This window comes from Podarcis raffonei, chromosome 1, assembly GCF_027172205.1.
Source record: "Podarcis raffonei isolate rPodRaf1 chromosome 1, rPodRaf1.pri, whole genome shotgun sequence".
NCBI lineage: Eukaryota > Metazoa > Chordata > Lepidosauria > Squamata > Lacertidae > Podarcis > Podarcis raffonei.
Window position 1 is genome coordinate 60,133,129 of NC_070602.1, and position 25,504 is coordinate 60,158,632.

The following is a 25,504-nucleotide window of genomic DNA, read 5'->3' on the forward strand; positions in this document are numbered from 1 at the left end:
GTTATGACTATCTGTCCTTGCCCTCAGGGACAGAGCTGGCCTTCCGGACACCAACGGAAGCCAGCGTGGGAAACAAGTATTGGGTGAGAAAATGAAGCTGGGCAACAGTCCCTCACCTCTCACCCTCATGTTCCTGTGGGGCTTGCACGGCCCAAGTCCGGCTCCACGGACAAGGACGAAAAGAATGGCAAGCCCCTGGATTCCTTTAACGGAATTCCCTTTCCGCATCATTTGGAGGGATAGGCACTTACCCCTCCAAGCACCAATTTAACCAATGCCTAACTGCCAACCTTACAAGTTGTGACGATTTGCTACGCAGTAGGCGAAAACCAAATGGCACCAGCCAATCAGCCAAATGGCAAAATTCCTACCAGGCCCCCGCTCCAAGGCGGACGACCCCATGACAGGCATAGCAAGGTCAAGCGAGCAAAAAACCACCCTATGAAAGGGAGGGAGGGCGGGTGATCCGGTGCAAAACAGCCAAGAGGATGTCCCATCGTCTGGCCCCTATATTTAAAGCCTCTGACCCCTCCTCCGAATTGGCAACAACCAAAATTCCCCAGCAACCCAATTAACCCCTTAAGGCTAGGGTTCCATACCAAATTTGCCTAGTCATGACAGGGTGGCCTGTTCCCCCAACCGCAACACGTGCTCTCTGTTAGGGAGAACACGCTTTGCTGAAGTTTGTAGTCTCCCTCAGTTTACAAGGGGTGTTAAGGAGGAGCTACAAAGCGTGTTCTCCCTAACAGAGAGCACATGTTGTGGTGGGGGCTAGCAGGCCACCCCACTGTTGCTGGGCAGTTACGTTTGAATGGCCACAGGCAGTGATTGGGTATTTTGAGTCTCGGGGGAGAATTTGTTGTTGCCAATTTGTAGGAGGGGTCAAATGTTTTAAATACTGGACACGCAGCCCTGAATTGGGGGGGTCTTTCTTTGACCTTGCTATGCCTGTCATGGAGTTGCCTGCTTTTGGGGCAGGGGCCAGGTAGGAATTTTGTTCATTTGGCTAATTGGCTGGTGCCATTTGGTTTTTGCCTACTGCGTAGCAAATCGTCACAGCTTGTAAGGTTGGCGGTTAGGCATTGGTTAAAATTGGTTGGTGGAGGGATAAGTGCCTACCCCTCCAATGGTGCTGCTGCAAGGGAATTCCGTTAAAGGAATCCAGGGGCTTGCCATCCTTTCCTCCAAGTCCCTGGCATCGGACTTGGGCCGTGCAAGCCCCCGGGAGCATGCGGGTGAGAAGTGAGGGACTGATGCCCAGCTTCATTTCTCCCCAATATTGTTTTCCCTGACTGGCTTCCGCTGGAATCCGGAAGTCAGTTCTGTCCCTGGAGCAAGGACATATAGTTGTAACCAATGCCTAAGCAACCACTCACTCGTGTGTATTTAAATAAAGTTGTGGCCAAAAACACGCCAAAAACCTTAAACAAAATTGATGTGTGAAGTGTGAGTTTATTTGGGGTGGCTTGGGGACCTCGACACACAACCATTCTTATTTATGGCAGTGTTACATTTAGCAAGATAAGTTGGTTGTCTTTTTAACATGAGTGGTGCTAATACAAAATGTAAAGGTAAAGGTACCCCTGACCATTAGGTCTAGTCACGGATGACTCTGGGGTTGCGCACTAATGCAAAATAGGTGATCTCTATTAAATTTTGCCTTGAGCTGTCATTGCAGGGGAAGAGGTGAAATTTCCTACTGAATGTGAATGTTATTCTTTTTTCACTTTTTTTGAACCATTAGTGTGTTGCATGCCATATTGGCCTTGTTCACACTTCATAATAAGCCACCGTAGATGTCTTGTTGACATTGAGCAGTGTGCTAGTGTATGCTGCCCAGTTGTTCCTTTCCTGATGTGAGCAGCTGTCAACAATGTATGCAGTTCTGGCTTATTATTAAAGCTAAACCTGGGATCGTCGTTTACTTATATTTTTAGACTGCCCTTCAATCTTGATAATATATACAGGGTGATTAATAATGAAGTATACAATTTCCATTTACTATAAATGGAAACTGTATACTTCATTATGAATCACCCTGTACTTTAGGCCACCTGTTAACCAAGGCTTTCAGGACAGTGTACAAAGAATACAGTAAAATATAATATAAAATCAACAATAAAATAATACAATTAGTAAAGTCACAGCTGAATTACAAAACAGCAGTAATACAAAAGTCACAATGAGTAGAAACTGGCCAACCAAATGCCCCCAATCCATATTTATGCTTTCCAAACTGTTCCATATGCAGTATACTAATTCGTAGTATCACTTTCGACACCTGAATGCTGATTAGTCATTGACCTCAGGCATTCAAATGCGGTGTAAAATTGTCATTTTAATGCTTAAATATGCAAAGAGAAGCTACTTGAAAGATTAGTGGCATTCTAGGCTAAAAAAATGAGGCTTCTTGAACATGTTGTCATAATTTAACTATGCTGTAATGAGATGTGACTAACAAAGGCGTGGGGTTCAATAAAATGTATCCAAGGAAATGCATTTGTCCATATGTTAGTCACTTTAACATCTGTTCTTCTATGTCCTAAAATTGCTCTTCCCAATGGCAATTCAAAAGTCTTAGTTAAATAATTTCAGGTGTAACTCAAAGATGACCAACATCAATAAGTGTTCTTGATTAAAAACCAAAAGCAATGTTATTATTATTATTGGCATTAGCAAATGTCCAGTTGATGTCTGGAGAGGGAAATGTTCAGCTAAATGCAGATAATCTTACATTCAGTAAAATAAAATTCTCCAAGAAACGTGTGACAAATTCTTTGGGACTTGAACACACTAGTACTGTAATGCTTCCTCAAAATTTTAGATTAGGAAGTTATATAGATGTTCACATTTATATATGTAAGTAAAACCTCTGCTCAGTGCTTTGGGACCTAATAAGGTAAAGGTAAAGGGACCCCTGACCAGTAGGTCCAGTCATGACCGACTCTGGGGTTGTGGCGCTCATCTCACTTTATTGGCCGAGGGAGCCGGCATACAGCTTCCGGGTCATGTGGCCAGCATGACTAAGCCGCTTCTGGTACCTATTTATCTACTTGCACTTTGACGTGCTTTTGAACTGCTAGGTTGGCAGGAGCAGGGACTGAGCAACGGGAGCTCACCCCATCGCGGGGATTCGAACCGCCGACCTTCTGATCGGCAAGTCCTAGGCTCTGTGGTTTAACTCACAGCGCCACCCGCGTCCCTTGGGACCTAATACTTCATATCAAATTCAGATCAGTTACTGGAACTGTGAAATAGTGTTCAAAAGGGGAAAATATATATAGGAAATTGCATAGCATTTGAAGATATATAACTTATAGAAAAACGTAATTGAAATCCATTAAGAAGTCCCTTGCTGTTTCATAGTATTATGTATCATAGTATTGTTCACCTGCTTTGAAACACCCAAAGTGTCTATATTAGCCCTGGCTATATGTGGAATCTCTCAGTCATCGTTGATATATTCAGAGGACCCACTTCCATCTTTTGAGTCCCCTAGCCAGAGGCTGCTGGTGCCCATGACACCTGAAAGGTCCACTATGAGGTCACAAGGGCATTGCCAATGTGGTCAGGAGGGTGTGGCCAGGTTGTGCCCTTCCTCCTTGCTTGCAAAGATACTGTAGACACTTGGACATTTCAATTTTATAAATACTTAGCACCTAACCACACCCGAAGGAAAGAAGTGGCACTTAAGACTTACAGTAGTTTTGCCATTTGGGTGCTTCTTGGATTAATGCTATTTAGGTTAGGTCCTTGGCTATGTGAAATTACTGCCATTGTTTGTTAATATATTTTGTAACCGTTGTATTTCTCCAGAATAACTGTGATGCAGTAAACAAGTCATGCCTTGATGTAGCTTGATTATGAAGCTCAGTGGCTGAAAGAAGGCTAGGATATGGCTTACATGCTATGTGTGACTATATTCCTTGTTTTGTCACAGGCATTCAGTGTATGAATGGAGAGTTGTATATTGCAGTCAACTGATTTACAAGACTGGGATATTATAATGGTTGCCTCTATTGTCGCGGTGATTGTTGGCTCCCTGTGTGATACATTTGCAGCATTGTGTAATGGAATGAATTGTTCTAGGCAGTTAAGATGATAGATTTCGGGATGAGCAAGCACAATGAATTTGATACATTTGAGCAAACTGCCAAATGTTTGCCTGTTGTAGATTTCTCCTTGCTAAGCTTTCTAAAGCTTGTGCTTAGTTGCAGGGTACTCCCTCAGATGGTAAATAATGATAAACATTTGACATCCAATGCATATCTACTTTGGGGGTGTGTGTTCTTGCTGTCTTTGTTGTTATGTTAAGTTATTTTTGTGTTTTTGTACTGTAAACCACCCAGTGATCCTCAGATGAAGGGCAGTATAGAAATTAAACAAACAAACAAACAAACAAACAAACAAACAAATAAATACTTGATAGACTGAAATGTAACATCCTAACCCTAACCCTCACGTAAAAAAAAAGCTCCCAGTATATTGGAAATGAGTATTTCAGGGTGGCAGAATAGGGGGGTGGGAGGCTATGCTGAAGCTGTTCACTACATGTAGGGGATTTTAAACATGGGGGGAAGCCTTTTCTTGAATTCCAGAAATCTAATATGCACACCAGGGATGCGGGTGGCGCTGTGGGTTAAACCACAGAGCCTAGGACTTGCCAATCAGAAGGTCGGCAGTTTGAATCCCCGCGATGGGGTGAGCTCCCGTTGCTCGGTCCCTGCTCCTGCCAACCTTGCAGTTCGAAAGCATGTCAAAGTGCAAGTAGATAAATAGGTACAGCTCTGGCAGGAAGGTAAACGGTGTTTCCATGTGCTGCTCTGGTTCACCAGAAGCGGCTTAGCCATGCTGGCCACATGACCCTGAAGCTGTACGCCGGCTCCCTCGGCCAATAAAGCAAGATGAGCGCCACAACCCCAGAGTCAGCCACGACTGGACCTAATGGTCAGGGGTCCCTTTACCTTTAATATGCACACCTCAGTAATGTAATTGTGTAGAATGGTCCTAGGACCTTATGTTCATGATATGGGAGCCTTCTTTCTAGTTTCCTGCATTCTGTCCTACTCGTACAGACTGAGATTCTGGACTGCAATCTCCTCGTTACCTCAGTCAGTAGAGCACGACACTTTTAATATCAGGGTCATGAGTTCAAGGCCCACATTGGGCAAAAGATTCCTGCATTGCAGGGGGTTGGACTAGATGACCCTTGTGGTCCTTTCCAACTCTACAATTCTGTGATTCCGACTGAGGCTCCTATGGATCCACTCTGACATTTAATCCAATTTATTAGAGGGGGACTTGTGCTTTGCTTACTGGATTCTCAGCAGCTCGGTTGTAGAGCACATGCTTTGCAAGCACATGATCACAGGTTCTATCCTCAGCCTTTCCAGGTACAGCTGAGAAAGACAGCTGTCTGAGAGCCTGGAGAGCCACTTCTTGTCAGTGTATACAATACTGTGCTAGATGGACCATTGGTCAGATTTGGTGTAAGGCAGCTTTCTTTGTTCAGAGCTGACAGACAGTGCCTGTAGTTTCCTCTTGATAGAGACCCGACGGCTGTAGTTTAAGATGCAGGATGTTGCAAAGCTTTTCAGTGTGGATCAGAAAAGATACTGATGGACAGGTTTATGCCTTCGACGGAACGGAGATAATATTGCATTATGCTTTACTTGTGACGTTTTGTATTCATCTTATTTGTATGCAGCCTTTACCTTTTAATGTGGCAGAGGGAGAAAGGATGCATAATGACAGAGAGAATAATTTTGAATCAAACCTAGCAAGGCTCACACGAGCAATTCAGTCACTTACTAAAGTGTGGAAGTAGATGCATTATCCCACCCTCAAATATTATGTATTTGGCTTTTACACTGTAACAGCATAAATTTAGATGTTAGACTAAAGTGGTAATGAATTCTCAAAACACAGGATGCTTTTTAATGGTTGATGCTGAGGTTTTAGCAAACCGATAGCAAAGCACTAAAATGATTCTTTCCTTCAAGGAAATTCATATTACACAATCCCCTTTGTGTTTCTATGATGTCCCAGAAACAGAGAAGCAATAAACACAAAATATGATTTGAGCAAAATGCAACTAGACTTCAGGATGCATTTCACTGTCTTAACAGTGCAGTCCTTTTACATGTCCACTCAAAAACTAAAACCCATATAGTTCAATAGGACACCCTGGTAAGTTGTTAAGGATTGCAGTCTAAAAATTAGAACTGATTGAGGGAGGGCAGGAGGGAGAGATGTTTGAAATTATATATAGCCTGGGGTTAGGATTCATTGACACAGGAGGTCATATAGTCCAATACCAGAGGGGAATATGGGTGGTTTAGTTTCATCATGATCAATAACAGCTTTAAAGTGATATGTTTGCTTCAGGCAGTGGCTGAATCTTTCTGTCTAATGAGGGCTTCGATTTAAATCTATATTCACAATTTGCGAATATGTCTCATATATGAATAATAGGACACTCATCTTGCATGGATTTTAGTTGGATGCGGTTCTTAAGCCTACATCTTTAAAAGTAGAAGATAATTCTGAGGGTCTTGTTTGTTACTTCTAAAATTATCTTAATTCTCCAGTGTTCCTGGGGTAAGACAGTCTGTAACCTTCATGAAGCACCTCTTCCTAGGTGGCAGACAGGTCTTCAAGCAAGAATGGCACCATGGGGATGGACTTTCCCACAGCTACATATTAATTTTATTTGTATGCTCCCTTTCAACAGTTCAAACCAGCTCAAGGCAGCTTACAACATAAAAAGTACATAACTGCGACAGAACTATGATTACCGTATTTTTCGCCCTATAGGACGCACTTTTCCCCCTCCAAAAATGAAGGGGAAATGTGTGTGTGTCCTATGGGGCGAATGCAGGCTTTCGCTGAAGCCTGGTGAGCGAGAGGGGTCGGTGCGCACCGACCCCTCTCGCTCTCTAGGCTTCGCGCAGCTCTCCGCAAGCGCTGGGCTCCCACGGCTTGCGGAGAGTTGCCTATTCTGGGGGCTGGGGTCGGGGGAAGCTCAGGCTTCCCCCACCCCAGCCCCGTGCCTGGGGGGAGGAATAAATTTTTTCCCTTTATTTCCCCCCCCAAAAAACTAGGTGCGCCTTATGGGCTGGTGCGTCCTATGGGGCAAAAAATACGGTAGATAGATATGATAGATAGATAGATAGATAGATAGAGATAGGCAGATGATGGAGAGAGAGAGAGAGAGAGAGAGAGAGAGAGAGAGAGATCTCAATCTGACATCTAGCTCAAGGATGTTCAGGATCAGGGGTGCTGTCAGAATCTGTGCCTTCAAGGGGCTACAGAGGGCTTTGGAAACATCAGTCTGTGTGAGGCTTTTTAGTCCTAGATAAGGGAAATACTTCCAGATGGCAAGGAGGCCCCATTGAAAGGATACGCAGAGCACTCTGTCCTAAACTAAACTAAAAATATAAATGGTGAGTTCAGTCCCCATTATCATTCGCTTTAGCTCCTTCTTCATTAAAAATGACTTACAGTATTTTAAAAGTTCAGGACACTGGAAAACATCATAATAGAAAATTCAACGATAAACATCTACCAGAATCTCTGCAAGAGACCTTGGCTACCTCATAAAACCCTTTATAGGGTCAAGAAAAAAGGAGGTATAGTGATACCTAACCTAAAATGGTATAAAGACTTACCCAATATCCTTTTGGTTTTACAAGGCTTAGACCAGGTCCCATGGTTAAAAGTGGAGGATGATAGCAGTCAATTCTTTATGTGCCCACCCCCTTATTAGAAAGTGTACAACAAGACACTAGAAGACATTATTAACCCCTTTCTAAAATCAGATTTGACTATATGGAAGGAACGGAGACTGAAACTTTGACCTTTTGATTCCCCTTTAGTCCCAATAACTCAACACTCTTCTTTTCGCACAGCAGCCAAATCAGGCTCATTTGCTAGGTGGGAAACAATGGGATTATATAAACTCAAGACAGCTCCAGAAATAAATATTATATTGGGAGATATACCACATGATTGGTTAGAGATATACCAGATTATACACTTTCTAAACAAGCCCAAATATAAGGACTCCAGCATTTTGAATGACCACTGGGAAGGGGAAACGTATCCCAACTATATATGTATTTTGTGTTTTTGTACTGTGATTTTATGTTGTAACTGCCCTGAGACCTGCGAGTATACAAATCATCATCATCATCATCATCATCATCATCAACGAATTACATCAAAACGTTGCTGATGGGAATGCAATTTACCTGACTCTCTAGTGGTGGTTTTGCCAAGAAATTATTCCCTTTTGGGAATAAGATGTTCAAACAATCAAATGATAGGGACAATTGCTCTGACTAAACCCCAAATTAGCCATACTATCTTATTTAAATTCTCACATTAAGAACACAACCAACAAACACCCTCCATTTATTAACTGCAGCTAGATTTGGGATTGCATAAAATTTTAAATGCAAATCTTTTTGAAGCCTGGATTTTGCAAGTATGGGACATGATGCTTATGGAAAAATTAACCATTTCACAAAAGGAATATCAATCTGAGAGAGGAAAGACTTAACACCTTTTATACAACATGATATTCTTTACCAGTAGTACCTTGGTCCTCAAATTTAATCTGTTCCAGGAGTCCATTTGACCCCGAAACGGTTCGAAAACCAAGACGCAGCTTCTTATTGCTGCAGGAGCTTCCTGCACTCAAGCGGAAGCTGCTTCAGATGTTCAGCTTCTGGAAAAAGTTTGCAAACCAGAACACTCATTTCCGGGTTTGCGGCATTCTGGAGCCAATGTGTTTGGGAGCCAAGCCGTTTGACTACCAAGGTACCAGTGTATTGCCTTTGTTAAGACAATAAACATGGTTTTCACCCGTCATCGACTCATGGAACGTTATGGAGAAACACATTCCTTTGATTGCTTTTCTTGAAATATCTAAAACTACAACCATCAGTCACTATTTCTCTCTCTTTTCTCTGCAACACTAAACTACTGTATGTATTCTTTGTATGGGTGTGTTTTGTTACTTGAAATTAAAAATCAGTAAAAAATTATGAAGTATTTCTTTCCTCATCATACTGCTAGAAACAAGCACAAGTTAAGTTTCTGTTAAGTTGCCATAACAAATGGAGAAGGATGCTGAAATATTGCATAGAATTAGGTGGATAAAAAACAGTTTCAAATAGGATAGAAATATCAGTTTCATGAAAATCCATATTAAAAGTTGTATCATGAGCTCTTCACTAATTTGTGAATTTTACGATGAAACAAATTTCATGGTTAATCAAATTTCAAGCTTCAGGGAGTATACTGATTACCGTGGGGAAGAGCTTTTTGGGAAGTGCTGCTCAATTTGCTATGTGCAATATGCTGTTTTTGTGTCTTCAGATAAACCAGGGTTGGAAGTGTGCTGAACTTTGTCTCATTGAGTTAGCTACACAGTTTAGGGAGAGGGGAGTGATGTATGGTTCAAAATATCTGGAAATGCAGGTCTTCCTCCCACCCACCCCAACTGAGGGTATGGGGGGGGGAAGCTTGTCACTCTTTATGCCATTAGGACAGTTTGAAGATAGAGGAAACTGATGACCTGAATTTTGCTGCTCTGCAGTTCAAGTCTAGTAAGCATGAGACTTGATCAGCCCAGAGAAATCAGGAAAACCAATAGGGGCACTCTGGTCTTATGTAATAACTATCCTAGCCTGGCTCTGATGTCTGTAAAACTCAACCCTGTCTGCTTCACCTCTATTGCCTCTAGAATTGACTACCTGTCTATTTTGGACCAGATGTCAGGGACCTGGCAGGGCTTTCACGAGTGTGTGGTGGAGGTAAGACAGTCAGGGGCTGATCCAGGAGAATAGACCAGTGATTTTTGGGATTTGGTGTCCCTCACAAGGCAGGAGCCATGGAAGGAGAATGAGGACAAGTTGAATTGGTCAGGGCCTGAGGGGTGGACACAGGATGCATCAGAAGCAGAGGAAGAGGCTCCCCAGGTGAAGGGGGAATCAGCTAAATCCCCACCATTCCCTGTCCTTCTATCTCCTAGCCAAGAAGGGCTTAAAGAGGAAAGAGCAGTGACAACTTCCATGTAGGAGAAGCCTCAGGTTACATGTGCACACCCTGTTAGAGGAGGGTATATAAGCTGGTGGGGTGTGTAGTACCCCTGTTACTGCAACTGCTTCATAGGTCATGGACCTGGGAATAACTGCCTAGACACAAGAAGCGTGTATGCACATGTGTATCCTTAGGAGCTGCTGTAAGTGCGTGCTCTTGTCAATAAAAAATTAACTATCTGCTTTCCTTGGCTGGGTGGGCTCAGGACACCATATCTCGTGTCTCTTGTCCCTTTTATTTTTATCTGTATGCCCCCAAACTCTACCATTGCCTGGCTCTGGCTATGTTTTTGGACCTAACCTATGTCTCCCTTGGACCACATCATTTGCCTTTTATCTCACCGAGTCTTGGCAAAAAATACATGCTTGACAAGCATACTAAGTGAGTCATTGGAGTATAGCCATTATATGGATGGAACACATATACTATTTGCTTTGTTCTAACAGAACTTCAGCCTGAATTTAAGTACATTATAGCACAAAGATTTCTTTAAAAACAAAGTATCATGTATAAGAATGTAATTATCATGCTGCAGTAGACTAAGAAGGCAGTGTAGCTCAGATTATATTCAAAAATAGAAGCCCAGATAACTCTGGAATATTTACATGCTGGGCATGATGAAGAAGGTCCTTTGGTTTTTGGTTTTTTTCATTATCTGTGATTTATACTACTCTGAGTATGGACGGTTTTCTGTGGTTTACAATGTATTTTCCAGAAGCACAGGTAATTCATTAAAAACATTTTTTAATTTAAAAAAGAAGGCAATTCTGGACTATTTAACACTTATTTAACTCTGATCAGTTGTTGAACTGAGAATCTTTACGTTTTGGCTTTTTTTTTTAAAAAAAGGTTCTGCTAATCTCTCTCTCTCTCTCTGTGTGTGTGTGTGTGTGTGTGTGTGTGTGTTTGTGTGTAAGAGAGAAAACGAGAGCCAACTGTGCTTACCATTTTACCAAAAATATGCTGCTGTTGCTATTGTTGTTATAGCTGAGATTTGTGTTTTTTGTTTTAAAAAAGCTTTAAATGTGAACAAGCACTTGCTTCAACATTTTAAAAATTAGGCCTGGTATTATTTTTCATCCCTTTCTTTCTCCCTATGAGCCAAACAATAACTTCTTGATTAAATAGTTGTCAGGCACTATTGTGCTCTCCAAATTCAATAAGAAAACATTTCCTTCAAGATCTGAAATGTTTATCTAAATAGCTTTCTTCTTGTTAGATGATTGGGAACTCCTGCAGTATGACAAGAGTTGGACATGTGAAAAAAAGGATTTTTCTTTTTACCAACTAGATGCCTTCTTTTTCGAGAGATAGGAAGCCGAATGAATAATTCAGCTAAAATAAAATTGAAGTGAGGTCTTTTTCTTTTAAAAAAAGCCAGCACAGTCTGTAAACACCATTTTAAAAAAAAGCAATCATGCTGGGTATTAACACATTTTATATGGAATTGAGATAAAACAAGTGGTTGAAAGAAGCAGCAAGCTAATAGTCTTGGCACAGGGGCTCTGAAATATTTGTAATTTTGTTTTAAATGCAAAGAGCATTGCAATAAATGAATCTAGAATCAGAGCATGGGTGTTTATAATGCTGGAAGTTCAGGTTGTACCCTGATCACCTCCTTCCTAAAGTTGTACTAATTGTACCTGGAAACAATATCCTGTCCATGAGGTTTACTGTCACTTTTCCTTCTGCTTTGCTTCCTCCTGCTTTATACTGATTTGCTTGCCCATAATTTAGGGACAAGATCATATACCACAAGCAAAAGTTTCCTTTAAAAAAACACCCAAAAACTTTTAGGGAAGTTAGCTTAGGGAGGTTGGACTGTTCTTATGCACTGAGCCTTAACCTCTCCAATTAAGAAGGGCTTTGGGTAGCAGAGCTTAGCAAAACCTTGCCTAAACCTTCAAGGCTGTATTGATATACCACCTTAATACCACAGTGGGGTTTTTTTAAATTGTATACAACCCAGAAAATTTTGTGTAATGTTATAAATAAATAAAAATAAATATTAAATTACAGCTGCCTGCTATAGGGGAAAGGCAGACATGACTCATTATTAGAACTTTGTACAGACTGTAGAGGTGTGATGAATGTACAGGTTTCTAGAGACTTGGCCAAATCAGATACAGTTCTTGCGTATTTGGCGCATGTACTTGGAATATGTAGATGGAATATGATCCAAACTGCTTTGCTTGCCATATATATTATGGACATTAATCCTGTTTTGTTTCCTGTATGTGTTTTCTTTAGTTGTATGTTTCTGTTATTGATAAATAAATTTCATCTATATAAGGGCTGGAGCAGTCATGCATGATGGTTAGAAATAATTTATGGAACCATCATAGCAAAGATGCAGAACCAGTGGTGCAAAATAAGATGTGTGGAGTAAATCTTGTTTTTCAGATTCGGGTTATGGGGAAAAAAGATAGGTCTTTCAACTTCATATTATACGTACAGTATATCATTCTTGTTCTCCAGTTTTGCCTGCTGCTGGAAACTATGTAGCAACAAGGCAGTGCACTATTACAGTTTAAGTGCAAGGGCAGAATGCCACCTGCCTCTGCTTTTGTACGGTGACACCAATTATAGTTACATTTACTCCATTTTTATTACATTTAGACTAGGCATTAGTCTAATTAACAGGCATGGCCAAACTTGGCCCTCCAGCTGTTTTGGGACTGCAATTCCCATTATCCCTGAACACTGGTCCTGTTAGCTAGGGATGATGGAGTTGTAGTCCCAAAACAGCTGGAGGGACAAGTTTGGCTATGCCTGGTCTAATACATGAGCTTTTAATAATAATAATAATAATAATAATAATAATAATAATAATAATAATAATAATACATAAAAAAATTATCCTGCAAAGAAACCATAAGTAGTAAGACAAGAATAAACCTAAATTACAGCTCATGGTTTGTTTGGAGAGGAGCAAACCTTGAACCTACATTTGGATGTAACACTAAGCAAAACCATGCCTTAGCTACAACAGGAGCACAACTGGAGAAGGTGAGGAGCAGACCACCTGAATAAACATGCCTCACCTTTACCTTTAAACAGTAGTTAAGCCTAACTGTGCTTTTAAAGTGATATGAACACAAACCCACTGAAGTCTGTACCTAATACCCAACCCTCTTTTCCCATGCTTTGGTATAATGTAAAATGCCCACCCCTGGTTGGGCAGAACTTTACAGATAGACTTCTTTTCTATCTGTAACATGTAATGAAATGCCCATTTGTGCCAATGAGATATCAAGGACCAGGCCTGTGCCAAGACGAGGCAGCCGGGTACATTTGCCCTGGGCCTCAGAAGGCTAAGCTGGCTGGCTGGGGGGCGGGGAGCAGGGATTGACTGCTTTTTTGTTTATAACTTTATTCTAACGACTTCTGCCCTGGGCCTTAGACAAGTTCTACCCAGGCCTGTCAAGCACTGCTCTTTCTGTGAAAATAAACTTTTAGCTCCTGTTTCTTGATAGTTTGTCATGTTCACTATATATTTCAGGGCAGCTGTTTTTATTTTATTTTTGCTGCTCCCCCCCCTTCTTGAAACAATAGTTTAAATTACCAGTACAGAAACTAGCAGCAGGCAAACAAAAGGGAACTATAAATTGTTGGCTGGTTGGTTTCTGGCTTTTTTGTTTTTCTTATCTTACCCCTTTCCCCCTGCTATTTTCATGTCTTTGGGACTCTCTTTTGCTTTATTGGATATATTCCCTTTCTTAAAGTAAATCTCAGGCACTATCTGTCGTCTTCTGCTATTCTTCCCATAAAGTCTGCTAAAATGGTCAGTAACACAATTAAAACCACATCCTTAGAACTGAATAGGGGAGAATTACAACCCAAAGGAGTTAATATTTCTTTGAGCCACTTTTTCAGATTCAAGCAATGTTACTATATTTTTAGCCTCTGTTTTGGAAGGCATTCTTCAGGATTTCATTCATACGCAGAATCATGGAATTGTAGAGTTGGAAGGGACCCTGAGAGTAATCTAGTCTTAGCCTCTGCAATGCAGGAATCTCAACTAAAGCATAAATGATAGGTGATCATATAACCTTTTATATTTGTGCAGCTGGTTATTCCTGCCTAAGTGCCCAACTTTCCATTTGTCTCTATTGAAAGTCATTTTTTTAGTTTTGGCCCAGTGCTCAAATCTGTCATGGTCATTTTGAATGCGGATTCTGTCTTCTGTGGCATTACCTACGCCTCCCAGTTTGGTGTCATCTGCAAATTTGATGAGCATCCCCTCAAATCCTTCATTCAAGTTGTTTATAAAGATGTTTAACAACAATGGGCCCAGCACAGAGCCCTGCAGCACTCTTTGGATTTGGTCAGCCAGACGGCTACAAATCCACGTAACAGTTTCCTCATCCAGATCACATTTTACCAGCTTCTCTGCAAGAATATCATGGTGGACTTTGTCAAAAGTCTTACCGAAATCAATATACACTTCGCCTACAGCATTCAGCTGATCCACCAAGCTTGCAACACCATCGAAAAAAGAAATGAGATTTGTTTGCCATGACTTGTTTTTGAGAAAACATGCTGGGTTTTAATAATCACATCATCCTTTTCTAAGTGTTCACTGACCAACTGTTTAATTATCTGTTCTAGGACCTTTCCTGGTACCAATGTTAACCTGACTGGTCAGTAGTTTTGAAAGTTTTTCATTATAAACTTTTTATTAGGATTATAACCATATTGAAGCTGAAATTCTATAAGAATCTCTGTGGTGCATGAATCTCTGTTGTAATCTGTTTGTTATTTTTCTAGTTGTTATTTGTATACTTCTAGTCCTGTCCATAAGTGGATAAATCAAAAGCCAGGATCTTTTCCTGACAAATGCTATTAGACTTGTCAGAGCAGATAATCTGCTATGCATGAGAAGTGTGTGCCATAATCATGGTGATTATCCCATCTGAGACAAGTGACCAGTGTTTTCAGAACTGTGGAGCACAATGGCAAGGTGATATCCTATGGGAGTGAGAATGAGAAGAGATACTTGTCAAACCTCTAACTCTGTGTTCTTGCTGTTTAGTTCAGGTTCCACAATCAGCACATGTATAATATGGAATAATAATACAATATACCATACAGAAAAAATATACCTCATTGTGAACCCCCACCTTACATTAATTATATATATGTGGCAAGAGAAATACTGCCATATATCGTCACAGTTTGGAAGAGTTTCTATGCAAATAAGGATTGCATCCATTAACTGCTAACTCAAACAACTTGAGTGAGGCAATCTGTTACTTCTGGACCAGAGTTTTAATCTCTCACAAGGTAATATTTGCATAAAAAGTCAAGCTGTTAAGAGATTCTGGAAATGTTAACTTTTGGAACTTCTTTTCTTTCTTTTTTACACACTGAATGTCTCTGTGTGTGCACATGTAAAACTTGAAGATCAATTACATAGCTGTCAAGTGTCCCTTATTTGAAGGGATAGTCCCTTATTCCAGCGCCATGTCCCGCTGCTGTCCCTTATTGATGGATGTCCCTTAAATGATGTCCCTTAAATTTCAAAGGAAGCAGCTCCTCTCCCTCCCTCCCTGCCGGCCAGGGAGGAGGGAGGCTCCAACTGTGTTGCTTGGCTGTGTTGCTCACCCAATAAGAAGTCTAAGAACGACTGGGGGTGGAGCTTGCATGCCTTGTGTGTGGCTAGTTAATGCAAGCTGAGGGGGTTTTTGAATGCTGGACGCCATTTTGTTGCACGTGCTGCTGCAAACTTTGCAGTGCAAAGCCAGGCTGGGGAGCCATCTTAAGTTGAGGCTGCATAGGCCTTGTGGTGCATGTGATTCAGATTCTATTCAGTTGAACCTCTGGTTACAAAGTTGGTTGGACAGTGTTCTCGAAGCTACCAGCATGAGTTTGACCAGACTGCAGGAGGACAGGAAGACTGGAGTGCCTGGAACAGATGAGGCTGCAGGTCCCTTATTTTGGCTGCTGGTCCCTTATTTTCAAGGCTGCTGGTCCCTTATTTTCAAATCTGTAAGTTGACAGCTATGCAGTTATATTTTGATATGGCAGTTTTTAAAATCCACAAATAATTTGTGCACGTGGTCAGTTCCGACTACTTCTGTATATGAATTTGTGTGGACAAATATTACTTATGAAGCTTCTTTATTTTGAAGTAGACAGACCACTGCAAAAATCTTTCCCAGCCCTGACAGATCCTAGCAGAGATTTCCCCCAACTTTTTTTACCCATTATCCTTTTTAAAAAAAGGATACACACAGAGAGAAAAGATATCATTGAGTTTGAATTTGGGTTCTCTTCAACACAAAAGATGAGCTCGCCTGCTGAAGTATGACATTTTATGGAATTGAACTAGGTGATTGTCTGCAAGAAAACCTTTGACTGTAACAACTGGGAAAAGTGCTGCTACAATTACAGGTGACTCCCCACTTATTTGAGTTTACGTTCTGGCATTCCACGTGCACAAGTGAAAATTGCGTAAGTGGAGAGGACCTTCTAAGCACCATTTAAATGCCCTCTCTCCAATCCAGATCAAAAATATTGTTGATGTGTTTTAATCTCTTTTACTGTTAATTTTAATTATTTTGTTTTAAACTGGTTTTATTGATAATTTTAATATTTCTTGTAAATCACATAGAGATTTGATTACAACAAAGTGGCATATACCTTTTGTTAACCAACCAACCAACCAATGGATGGTTATTCAGTCGTACATTACTTTTTGATGCGCATGAGTACATACTTTTTATTGTGTAACTTGTACATATCCCATTTATGGAGTGTGAAGACATTCTGTTGTTTTCAGTAGGCTATTTTATTATTAGCAAGTCAACATACTGAGTCAGGAACCCTGTTACAATCAACAAAATATCTGACTAGAAACTGACTAGTCAAAATGGTTAATGACAGAACTTTTTAATATCAGAACATGCACTCTAGTAATGTGTGGTGTGGGGGTGGACATGCAAGCATCCTAAAAACCACTTATATGGAGAAAAGGTAAGCCCTCTGTATTTAATCTGAATGGATGACTGAAGGAGAAGGTAAATAGAGGCTTCACAAGTGTAATTAGACCAGGATAACAATTGAAGAAAAATGAAGAGAGTCCTTTGCCATTTACCCCTAATCTAATGAATGCAGTATTCTCAAAATATGCAGGAAAGAGGGGTTGTTACAACCTTCTTCCATAAAGGGTAGTTCTTCGTTAAATTCCCACCAAAGCCTGAAACAAACCATTTGGGCCTGTATCTCATTTGTCTTCCTTATATTGTACTATTGAGCTGCAGTATAATACATGTCGATTTGTGTGCTTTTACATTGAAAAATTCATTCTTTTGTGTCATTGAAGACAGATATTGTGCAGTCCCTTCAGAGCCCTACTCGGTCAAATAAATAAAAATCCAATACTCCCTTGTAAGGAGTGTTGTGGATAGCGGTACATTCCTTTGTTTTAAGCTTTGGGGCTTTTAGTGGTTAACAAAAGATGGAATTCCTCATTGAATAATGACCAATGTTTTTAAAAGGCTACATATTTTCTACTAATACCATATAGGTAAAGAAAAATCTCTAATGTGAGTGTGTTATTCAGTGATTTGCTTTCTTAATGAGTATGTCAAAGGTTTTATGAAATGTTGAATTTAAAGGTACTTACCCCTACGTAAATGCATAGAAGATGAGAGCCCTGGTTTCCTAAAATAGTATTTGAGTAGAGGTTTAATTTTGAATTTGATGCTGAAGAGTGGAGGTGTTTATTCTTTAAAATGTTGATAGAGATAATAAATAATACTTCCACAGTGTCAGTGATCTCCAAAATATATGCTTGGAGCATGGAAAATTGTTTTATTGCTCAAAGAGGTAAATTAGTTCAAGGGGACCTATGAAAGGGTATTATCTAGCAAAAGAAAAGAAAATTATTGCAGTATTAATGATTCCAACTTTGAATATGCTTTTTGCCTCAGTATTCTGAAGAATTAAAATTGATTGTAATTACAAGGCAGGTAAGCTGTTACTCCCCATAATTATATGAATTACTCTCTTGAGTTCATTGAATGCTCCTAAGCCAAAAGTTTAAATGATTTTTAAAAAATTATACCATACATTACTGTATCTGCTTTTATTTGCCCTGGTCAATATCAGTTTGGAAGACTATATACTGCTGTATACTTGGCTTATCACAGCTATGTGTTGATTTTCTTTTTAAGGTTTCATAAAAATTATAGGTAATTTATGTTTCTTGAAATGTATGTGTTTCCAGACAAATAGCAAGCTACAACACAAACCCAGTGATTACATTTAGTAAGGCCAGGCTTGAACAGGTTGGAAAGCTAGATTGAGTGTAAATTCATAAAGCTGAAATGGATTGTGTTGGCTCATAGTTTGCTTTCGAAACTGTAGCTCATGTTAATTTAAAAATATGATTGCAGTGCCTTTCATCAATTTCTTATACATGTACACATTATCAGTGAAAAATGCTGATGTCTGGCGGAGCTTTACTGAATGGTAAATGGGTTTTTGTTATCTGAGAGCATTGCTTCAATACCCTTGCTGACCTCCTGTAACAATTCTGTGAGGCACTTTAAGGACAATATTGCTCAGATTCGGACAAAGTTGGAATCTGCTACAGTTGGATCAAGTTCAAGGGAGGTATCCTGAGCACTGTCTGATCCACCTGTACTGTATTATGGCCTGAGGATGTGGAGAAGCTGGTTGAAGAAGTGTCACCAACCACCTACCATCTTGACACTTCCCATCTTGACTTCTCAGTCAACCCATGGGGGTTGACTGGGTATGTCCAGGATGTGATTAGTTTCACTGGAGGAGGGGGAAATACCATCCATTTTGAAGGAGATGGTGTGGCATCCCCTCCTTAAGAAGACCTACATGGACCGAGAAGCATTAAACAACTATTGCTGAGAGGCAATTATTCCTTTTTGGGCCAGGTGCTTGAGAGGGTGGTGATGGTAAAACTTGAGGCACACTTGGAGGATCCACGTTGGTTTCAGACCCCATCATGGCATAAAACTTCCTTGTTTACCTTGGTTGATGACATTTGTTGGGGGAAAGGTAGAGGGGAGTGATTCTGTTCATTCTGCTTGATCTTTTTATACCTTTCAATACTGTTGACCATGGTATCTGTGATCTTCGAATGAATGGTGGTACATTACTACTACTACTACTACTACTACTACTACTACTACTTCAGTGGTTCTGATCCTATGTCCATTACTGTTTCCAGAATGTAGTTATGGGATGCTGTTGTTTGGCACCATGGCAGTTGTCTTGTAGTGTCCTGCAGGGTTGTCCCCATGCTATTTAACAACTATATGAGGCCACAGGGAACTGTCATGAGATTTGTAGTGGAATATAGGGGAATGTAGGGGAAATAGCCTGTTCTGGATGGTATTGCGCTCCCCTGGTAGGAAGAGGTCCATGGCTTGGGGATGCTCCTGGATCCAGTCTTGTCACTGGAGTCTCAAATGACCTTGGTGATTTGATTTGATTGAGTGTTATATTTTTATGCCACTTTTCAAATGAATAGCAAAGCAGATTACAAACAATAACATAAAGAACAGCACAAATACAACATAAATCATATAGAATAATTAACAACACATCAGCAAAACAATTACAATTTATAAAACACTATTAACAAAACAACTAACAATAAGCTAAACAGCACAATTACAACAAAACCATATGATACAATTCATGAAGTACTACAACATCATCTATAAAACAATATTGACACCATTAACAACAAAATGGCAACCATAAACTAAACCAAACACTGTTGAATTCATATACACATGCTTCCCACCCCCATGATTTTAAATCTTTCAGATGGTATGGTAACCCCTGGTTTGTAAAGCCAATGCATTTTTTCTTTAATGTCTGAAACTATGACAATTTACAAACTGGAGCTTGCAAAGCTGCCAAACTATGAATTAAAGTTGTGTTCACTGTGGATTGCTGTTTATCTGCAAAATTTATAAACCATTGAAAAAACACATCTGTGGCTTTTGCTCCACCTCAAAAGACTGCTGAACTTTGGAGTTGTGTGTAAATTTATGAAATTAAAAAACTGAATGTTGAATAGATGTAAGACAGGTAGACAAGCATTGCCAGATTATGGATGCTTGTGTACATTTGGAAGGCCAAATCATATTGTATGATGCTAGCAGAAGCCATGGTTTGAGAGTAAAGATACAAATCACTATATTCGAAGTTCCTCCAATTGCAAATATAATAACCACTCTTCCCTACTCTTGGTGTTTTGAAATGTTCAGAAAAACCTACTTTGTCAAGTATTGTGTATGACAATCATTATCCTTTCTCTAACAACCATTCTTTGATGAATAGCTTTCTACAATTGCTATGAATATATTAAATATATATGCATTTTATTGATTATAGATTAGTAATTCTTTTCTGTAATTGATAAGTGTAAACTGTTTAATTATTATTTGCTGATGTTTAATTTTACTGTTTACTATTAGATTCTAAAGGATTATTGAATATTGCTTTATTTGATATAAGTTGTTTATTTTAAAGTTATTGTAACTTTTTATATAGGATCTGATTGTTAGTATTAATGTTTGATGTTTCATGATGATGATGATGATGATGAGTTGGAAGCCTGCCAGAGTGGCTGGGGCAACCCAACCAGATGGGCAGGGTATAAATAAAAAAATAAAAAAATAGTTGTTATGGCCCAGTTTCCTTGGAAATGAATGCATTGGTTATGGGCTATCTCTGCTTACTTGAATGTACAGTATCTGTAATTCTCATGCCGTGATGCTTTATTTTATCTATATCTGAAAACTCTATTTTTCTCTTTCTTTTTTCAGTGGAAAATTTAAAAATGTGATATATGTTGTTATGTTGAGCCTTGAATAGCAGCTTGTATAAGTCTCACTGTGTGTAGTTTATCAATGAGTTTTAATTTTTAATTTTGGTTAAAATTCGAATCAAAAAGAATTTGGCTAATAGTAGCACTTTGCTTCATAGGATTTATGAACGTGTTATAGACCCTCCGGAAACAAATCTGACTCCAGGAAGCAATCTGTGGCTTGGACAACGTAACAGGAAACATGGCTTCTTTAAGGTAAGTCTGAAAAATGGAACCAAATGAGTTAACAGAAATGTGATACATTCATCCTTTGCCTTTTACAACATCCGATCATTGGTGTTTTCATAGCAACACTGCCATTTCATAGTTCAACATGCATGTGGATCAGCTACATGGAGTGAAAATTTCTGAACACATGAATTCAGTTTACACTCATTCTGTGCAACTTTTCCTTTGTAACTTGTTTTGGATCAACTTAAAGGGAATAAGAAATGTGAATCTTTATGTCAGAGCATGGAATCAATAATGATACATCATATGCTCTCTGTAATCAGAGGTGTATTGTTGTTATAAAAAGATGTATAGGTTATGTACCACCCTGCCTTGCTTTCTATATATTGGGTTTGGGCTGGAGTTCACACAGCTGCACCGGAACTACTTACTATTCTCATATGTGTGGGCAGGCCTGATAACCTTTCATCGCACTTGCTACTTCCTGACCTTCTGCTTATCCTTCTCATTAAGTTTTTCCTTATCTTTAGTCTCTAACTCCTGAAACAAAATATGTAAACATATGGCCCTTTCCCAAAAAGGAGAAGGCTAGAAGGAGATAATTTCTTAGCAGCTTGGCTGTCTCCACATATGAACAAGTCAACAAGGGAACTGAATTATATCCCATATCAGGTTTATTCTAGTGCATCTGGTGGATAGCTTCATGGCCTACTCAGCTGAACCTGGCATAGGGGAAAAGACATGCTTGCTGCTGGCTCATGGACAGTGAACTACTGTACTGGAACTGACATTCAGTCTAAAACTTTGGGGAGTGAAGTCCAGAATGGTGCTGTCTAGTTCCCTACATGGGATCCAAAACTTTGGGGTTTACTACCCTATCCCATAGCATTGGTCAGCCTAGCTGGTCTTCTCAACTTCTCAGTTCTGCCTGCTCCATGGGAGATGGTGTTGGTTCTGTTGCTAAACTAGGTTTGGCCAAAATCTTCTCTACTACAGAAAGACAAGTAGCAAAATCAAAAACATCCTCAGTTTCTTTGCTCCCCTACTCTCTAAATTCCCCTTTCCTTTTCCGCAGCTTCCAACAGAGCTAGGAGGGCATTAACATCAACCTCAATGTACTCTTCTAACAAATAAGAGATAAGTAGGTGTTTTGGGGGTGGGGGTGGGACTTGTAGCCTTCTGTGGCTGCAGGAAGCTTTCCTAAAGTGTGATCCTGGCTGAACTCTGCTGGAGCCTTTACCCTCCCATGCAGTGGACCAAAGAACAGAGGGTAATATGTAAAACAAAACATTAGGAAGCCTCTCTCACCATCCTCCTATTTTCTCCTGCTACTGCTCCTGCAAACTTGTGCATTGTTTGGCTTGTTGGGCCCACTGGCTAATAATGAATTCTGGCGCTCATGCATCTATGGCTCCCACTCCCAGGCACCAGCAAATGTGCCACCAGCATTGCAGTTTGAAGCAGATGCCAATGCCTTTCTCATCCAGCTGTATGTGTAAAGGCCCCCCACCCACATTACCCAACTGGTTTTGGGGTGCAAGGGAGGTTGCAATGGGTAAGAATACTGCAGCAGGTTTTAATATAATGCAGATAATTTTTGTATCTCTTTTGTCCACCCACTCCCCATTTAAATTAAGGTGGAGAAATGCCTTCTTACCTGGACTTTATTTCTCCATCTAACAGCTGAGCTGTCACCATGAAGTGAAATTGATGGCATTATTTTATTCTACAGCTGTTGGATTTTTAACCTCAGCTGCTTCCCATAATTCTGCAGATGGTAAACATATGTTTATGGGTATATAGCAAAAAAAGGAACAGGGGGAGTAGTAATAGTTATATTGGTTTTGCCCATCTTTAATTCTTTTTTGATACAGACAGCCAGAGTCTAAGAACTGAGGGATATTATGCATTTATAAATTAATATTTCTACACATTAACGCTTTGGAAACAGCAGGATAGCTAATGATATGATAATGAGCTGCCAGTTTTTATTGATCATAATGTAAGTCGACATGTGCCTTTCTTTGCTCTATGGATGCCTGAATATTTTACTAACTGTCTGCAGGGCAAAACTACATAATTGGCTGTATTTTTAAGCTTGCTTGTGAGTTTTATAAGCTTTACACTTTATTCTTGTTGTTACCCAATGCAAAAGCCTATGATTTTGATAGTTTATAAGCACACATATCCCTTGTCCTTGTATTTACATACTCAGCAGGCCCCCTTTTTCTTTTGAAAGCAATTTGTTTCAGTGTTTTAGCATATACAAACCCTATTTTGCTCAGTGTAAACAGAGATCTGCAGGGAAATAAGAATGTTAAAAAAAGAATTGTATTTTTCTTTTGTATCTGCAGAGGAATTGTGCTAGCAATTGTGTCTAAAAAGCACTGAATATTATTATCAGCATTATACTGATAATAGCTATTTCAAATCTATTAGGAGTGTAACAGCATACTTCGCTAATATGTTTTCAGTTCATCTTCTGCTTTTGTTCTTAATGGCAAAACTCTAAAATTGTAGCATTAATACACACTTGGAGACACAATCTTCTCTTTCCTTTCACACCTACTATGTTTTCCTGCTGTAGCCTTACCTGATAAGTTCTTCATTTTATATTGTCTTTCATACAGTGTAAAAATCAATTCTGGAAATCTAGTGGAAATTTAGTGCTTGTTTCCATGTTCCAGAAAAACTCTGTTTACAAGCATCTTAGCTTGGAAAATCACGGGAGTTTTGCACTGTAATTCCACTTGATGAAATTTGGGGCAGTATCCTGGCATACAGTTCTTTCCTGCTGTTTAAAATTTAGTGCGACATGGCAGTATATTGATCAAAGTGCCATAACGCAACAGGTACTGTAGTGTAAAAGGAACACTAGAAATTGGAACAGAAGTGTTAGCATTATAAGCAGTAAAACTAACCCAATAAACTAACAACAACAACAACTTTTTATTTATACCCCACCTATCTGGCTGGGTTGCCCCAGCCACTCTGGGTGGCTTCCAACACCTGTAAAAATAATAAAACATCAAACATTAATAGTAAAAATCAGATCCTATATAAAAAGTCACAATAACTTTAAAATAAACATCTTATATCAAATGAAGCAATATTCAATAATCCATTAGAATCCAATAGTAAACAGTAAAATTAAACATCAGCGAATAATAATTTAAACAGTTTACGGTCATCAATTGCAATAAAGTATTACTAATCTAGCAGCAAAGCACAATGCATAAAATACCACAAAACGTACAAAACCATAAAAAAGGATCAAACTGAGAAACAAGGACACACAATTTACAAAATTATTTTTACAAACTATCTCTGAACTCCTCTCTTCCCAGCTGCTTCTGCTGTTCTCAAAGTCATGGTGTGGGAAAGGCTCCTGGGGCTGGAGGGGGGGGGCAAGGCAGGTGGAAAAGCCATCTCCCCTCATGTCTGAATGTAGCTCCTGTGTTCTTAGGGGACACCCCACCCCATATGATGGTGACCTCCTGTCTTATTCCTTTTAATTTTCAGTGCTTTCCGTTAAAAAGAAAAAAAAAGATCTGACACTGTAAAGGAAAATCTCACAGCTACCCCTCATATTTGATAGAGCTCTGCATCCCCAAAACAGGTCCAGCAAATGCCTAGGTAACATTAATGTGGTTCAAGTTAGGGGGAGGTGTGATTGTTCCGCATGTTGCAGAGCATTTTAGGAAGACGAATGGTAAAATGAGTTAGGAAAGCGTAAAGAAAGTTGGTGAAATAAGTCAGTGTATTTGGCTGTTAACCAGAAGGTTGGTGGTTTGAGCCCACCCATGGATGACTGTGGGCAGGGTTCCTGCTTTTCAAGGGGTTCAACTAGATGACCCTTGGGGTCCCTTCCAAATCTACAATTCCCTGAAATATGAGCATTCTGTTTTTGCCTCTTCCACACATGAATTGTAGATGAGGAGGAATTTTTTTGAATAGGATATCTTTTTGAGTATTGCAGAGTAGTAGTACAGTACTCCCATGCCAGAGTAGGAAAACAAAGAAACTAGAGCAGTGTTTCTCAAACTTAGGTCCACGGATGATGGGAATTGGGCTACAATTCCCATCATCCCTGACCACTGGTCATGCTAACAAGGGATGATGGGAGTTGTAGTCCAACAACAGCAGGGGAGCCAAGTTTGAGAAAGACTGAATTAGAATAAAGAGGCATCCCAAAGATAAATCATATAGCATGATAAAAATAGTTGAAGAACCTTACTTAAAAGAAGCAAGGGAGAAATGTAACCAAGAAGGCTTATGATTCTGTTCCAGTTGTCATATCTTCAGCCTTGCCTTTCTCTCTGAAGCTATACTCACTGT

The 25,504-nt window shown here is 39.7% G+C and overlaps 1 protein-coding gene across 5 annotated transcripts in view; it reads left to right on the plus strand.

Moving 5' to 3' along the window:
- Window positions 1–25,504, plus strand: part of NELL1 (neural EGFL like 1) — a 363,706-nt gene that overhangs the window by 93,798 nt on the left and 244,404 nt on the right. For all 5 annotated transcript variants that reach the window (XM_053389174.1, XM_053389155.1, XM_053389145.1 and 2 more), the window contains exon 5: window positions 21,094–21,190. In XM_053389174.1, coding sequence (XP_053245149.1) covers window positions 21,094–21,190 — 97 coding nt within the window. The remainder of the gene's footprint in view (window positions 1–21,093; window positions 21,191–25,504) is intronic.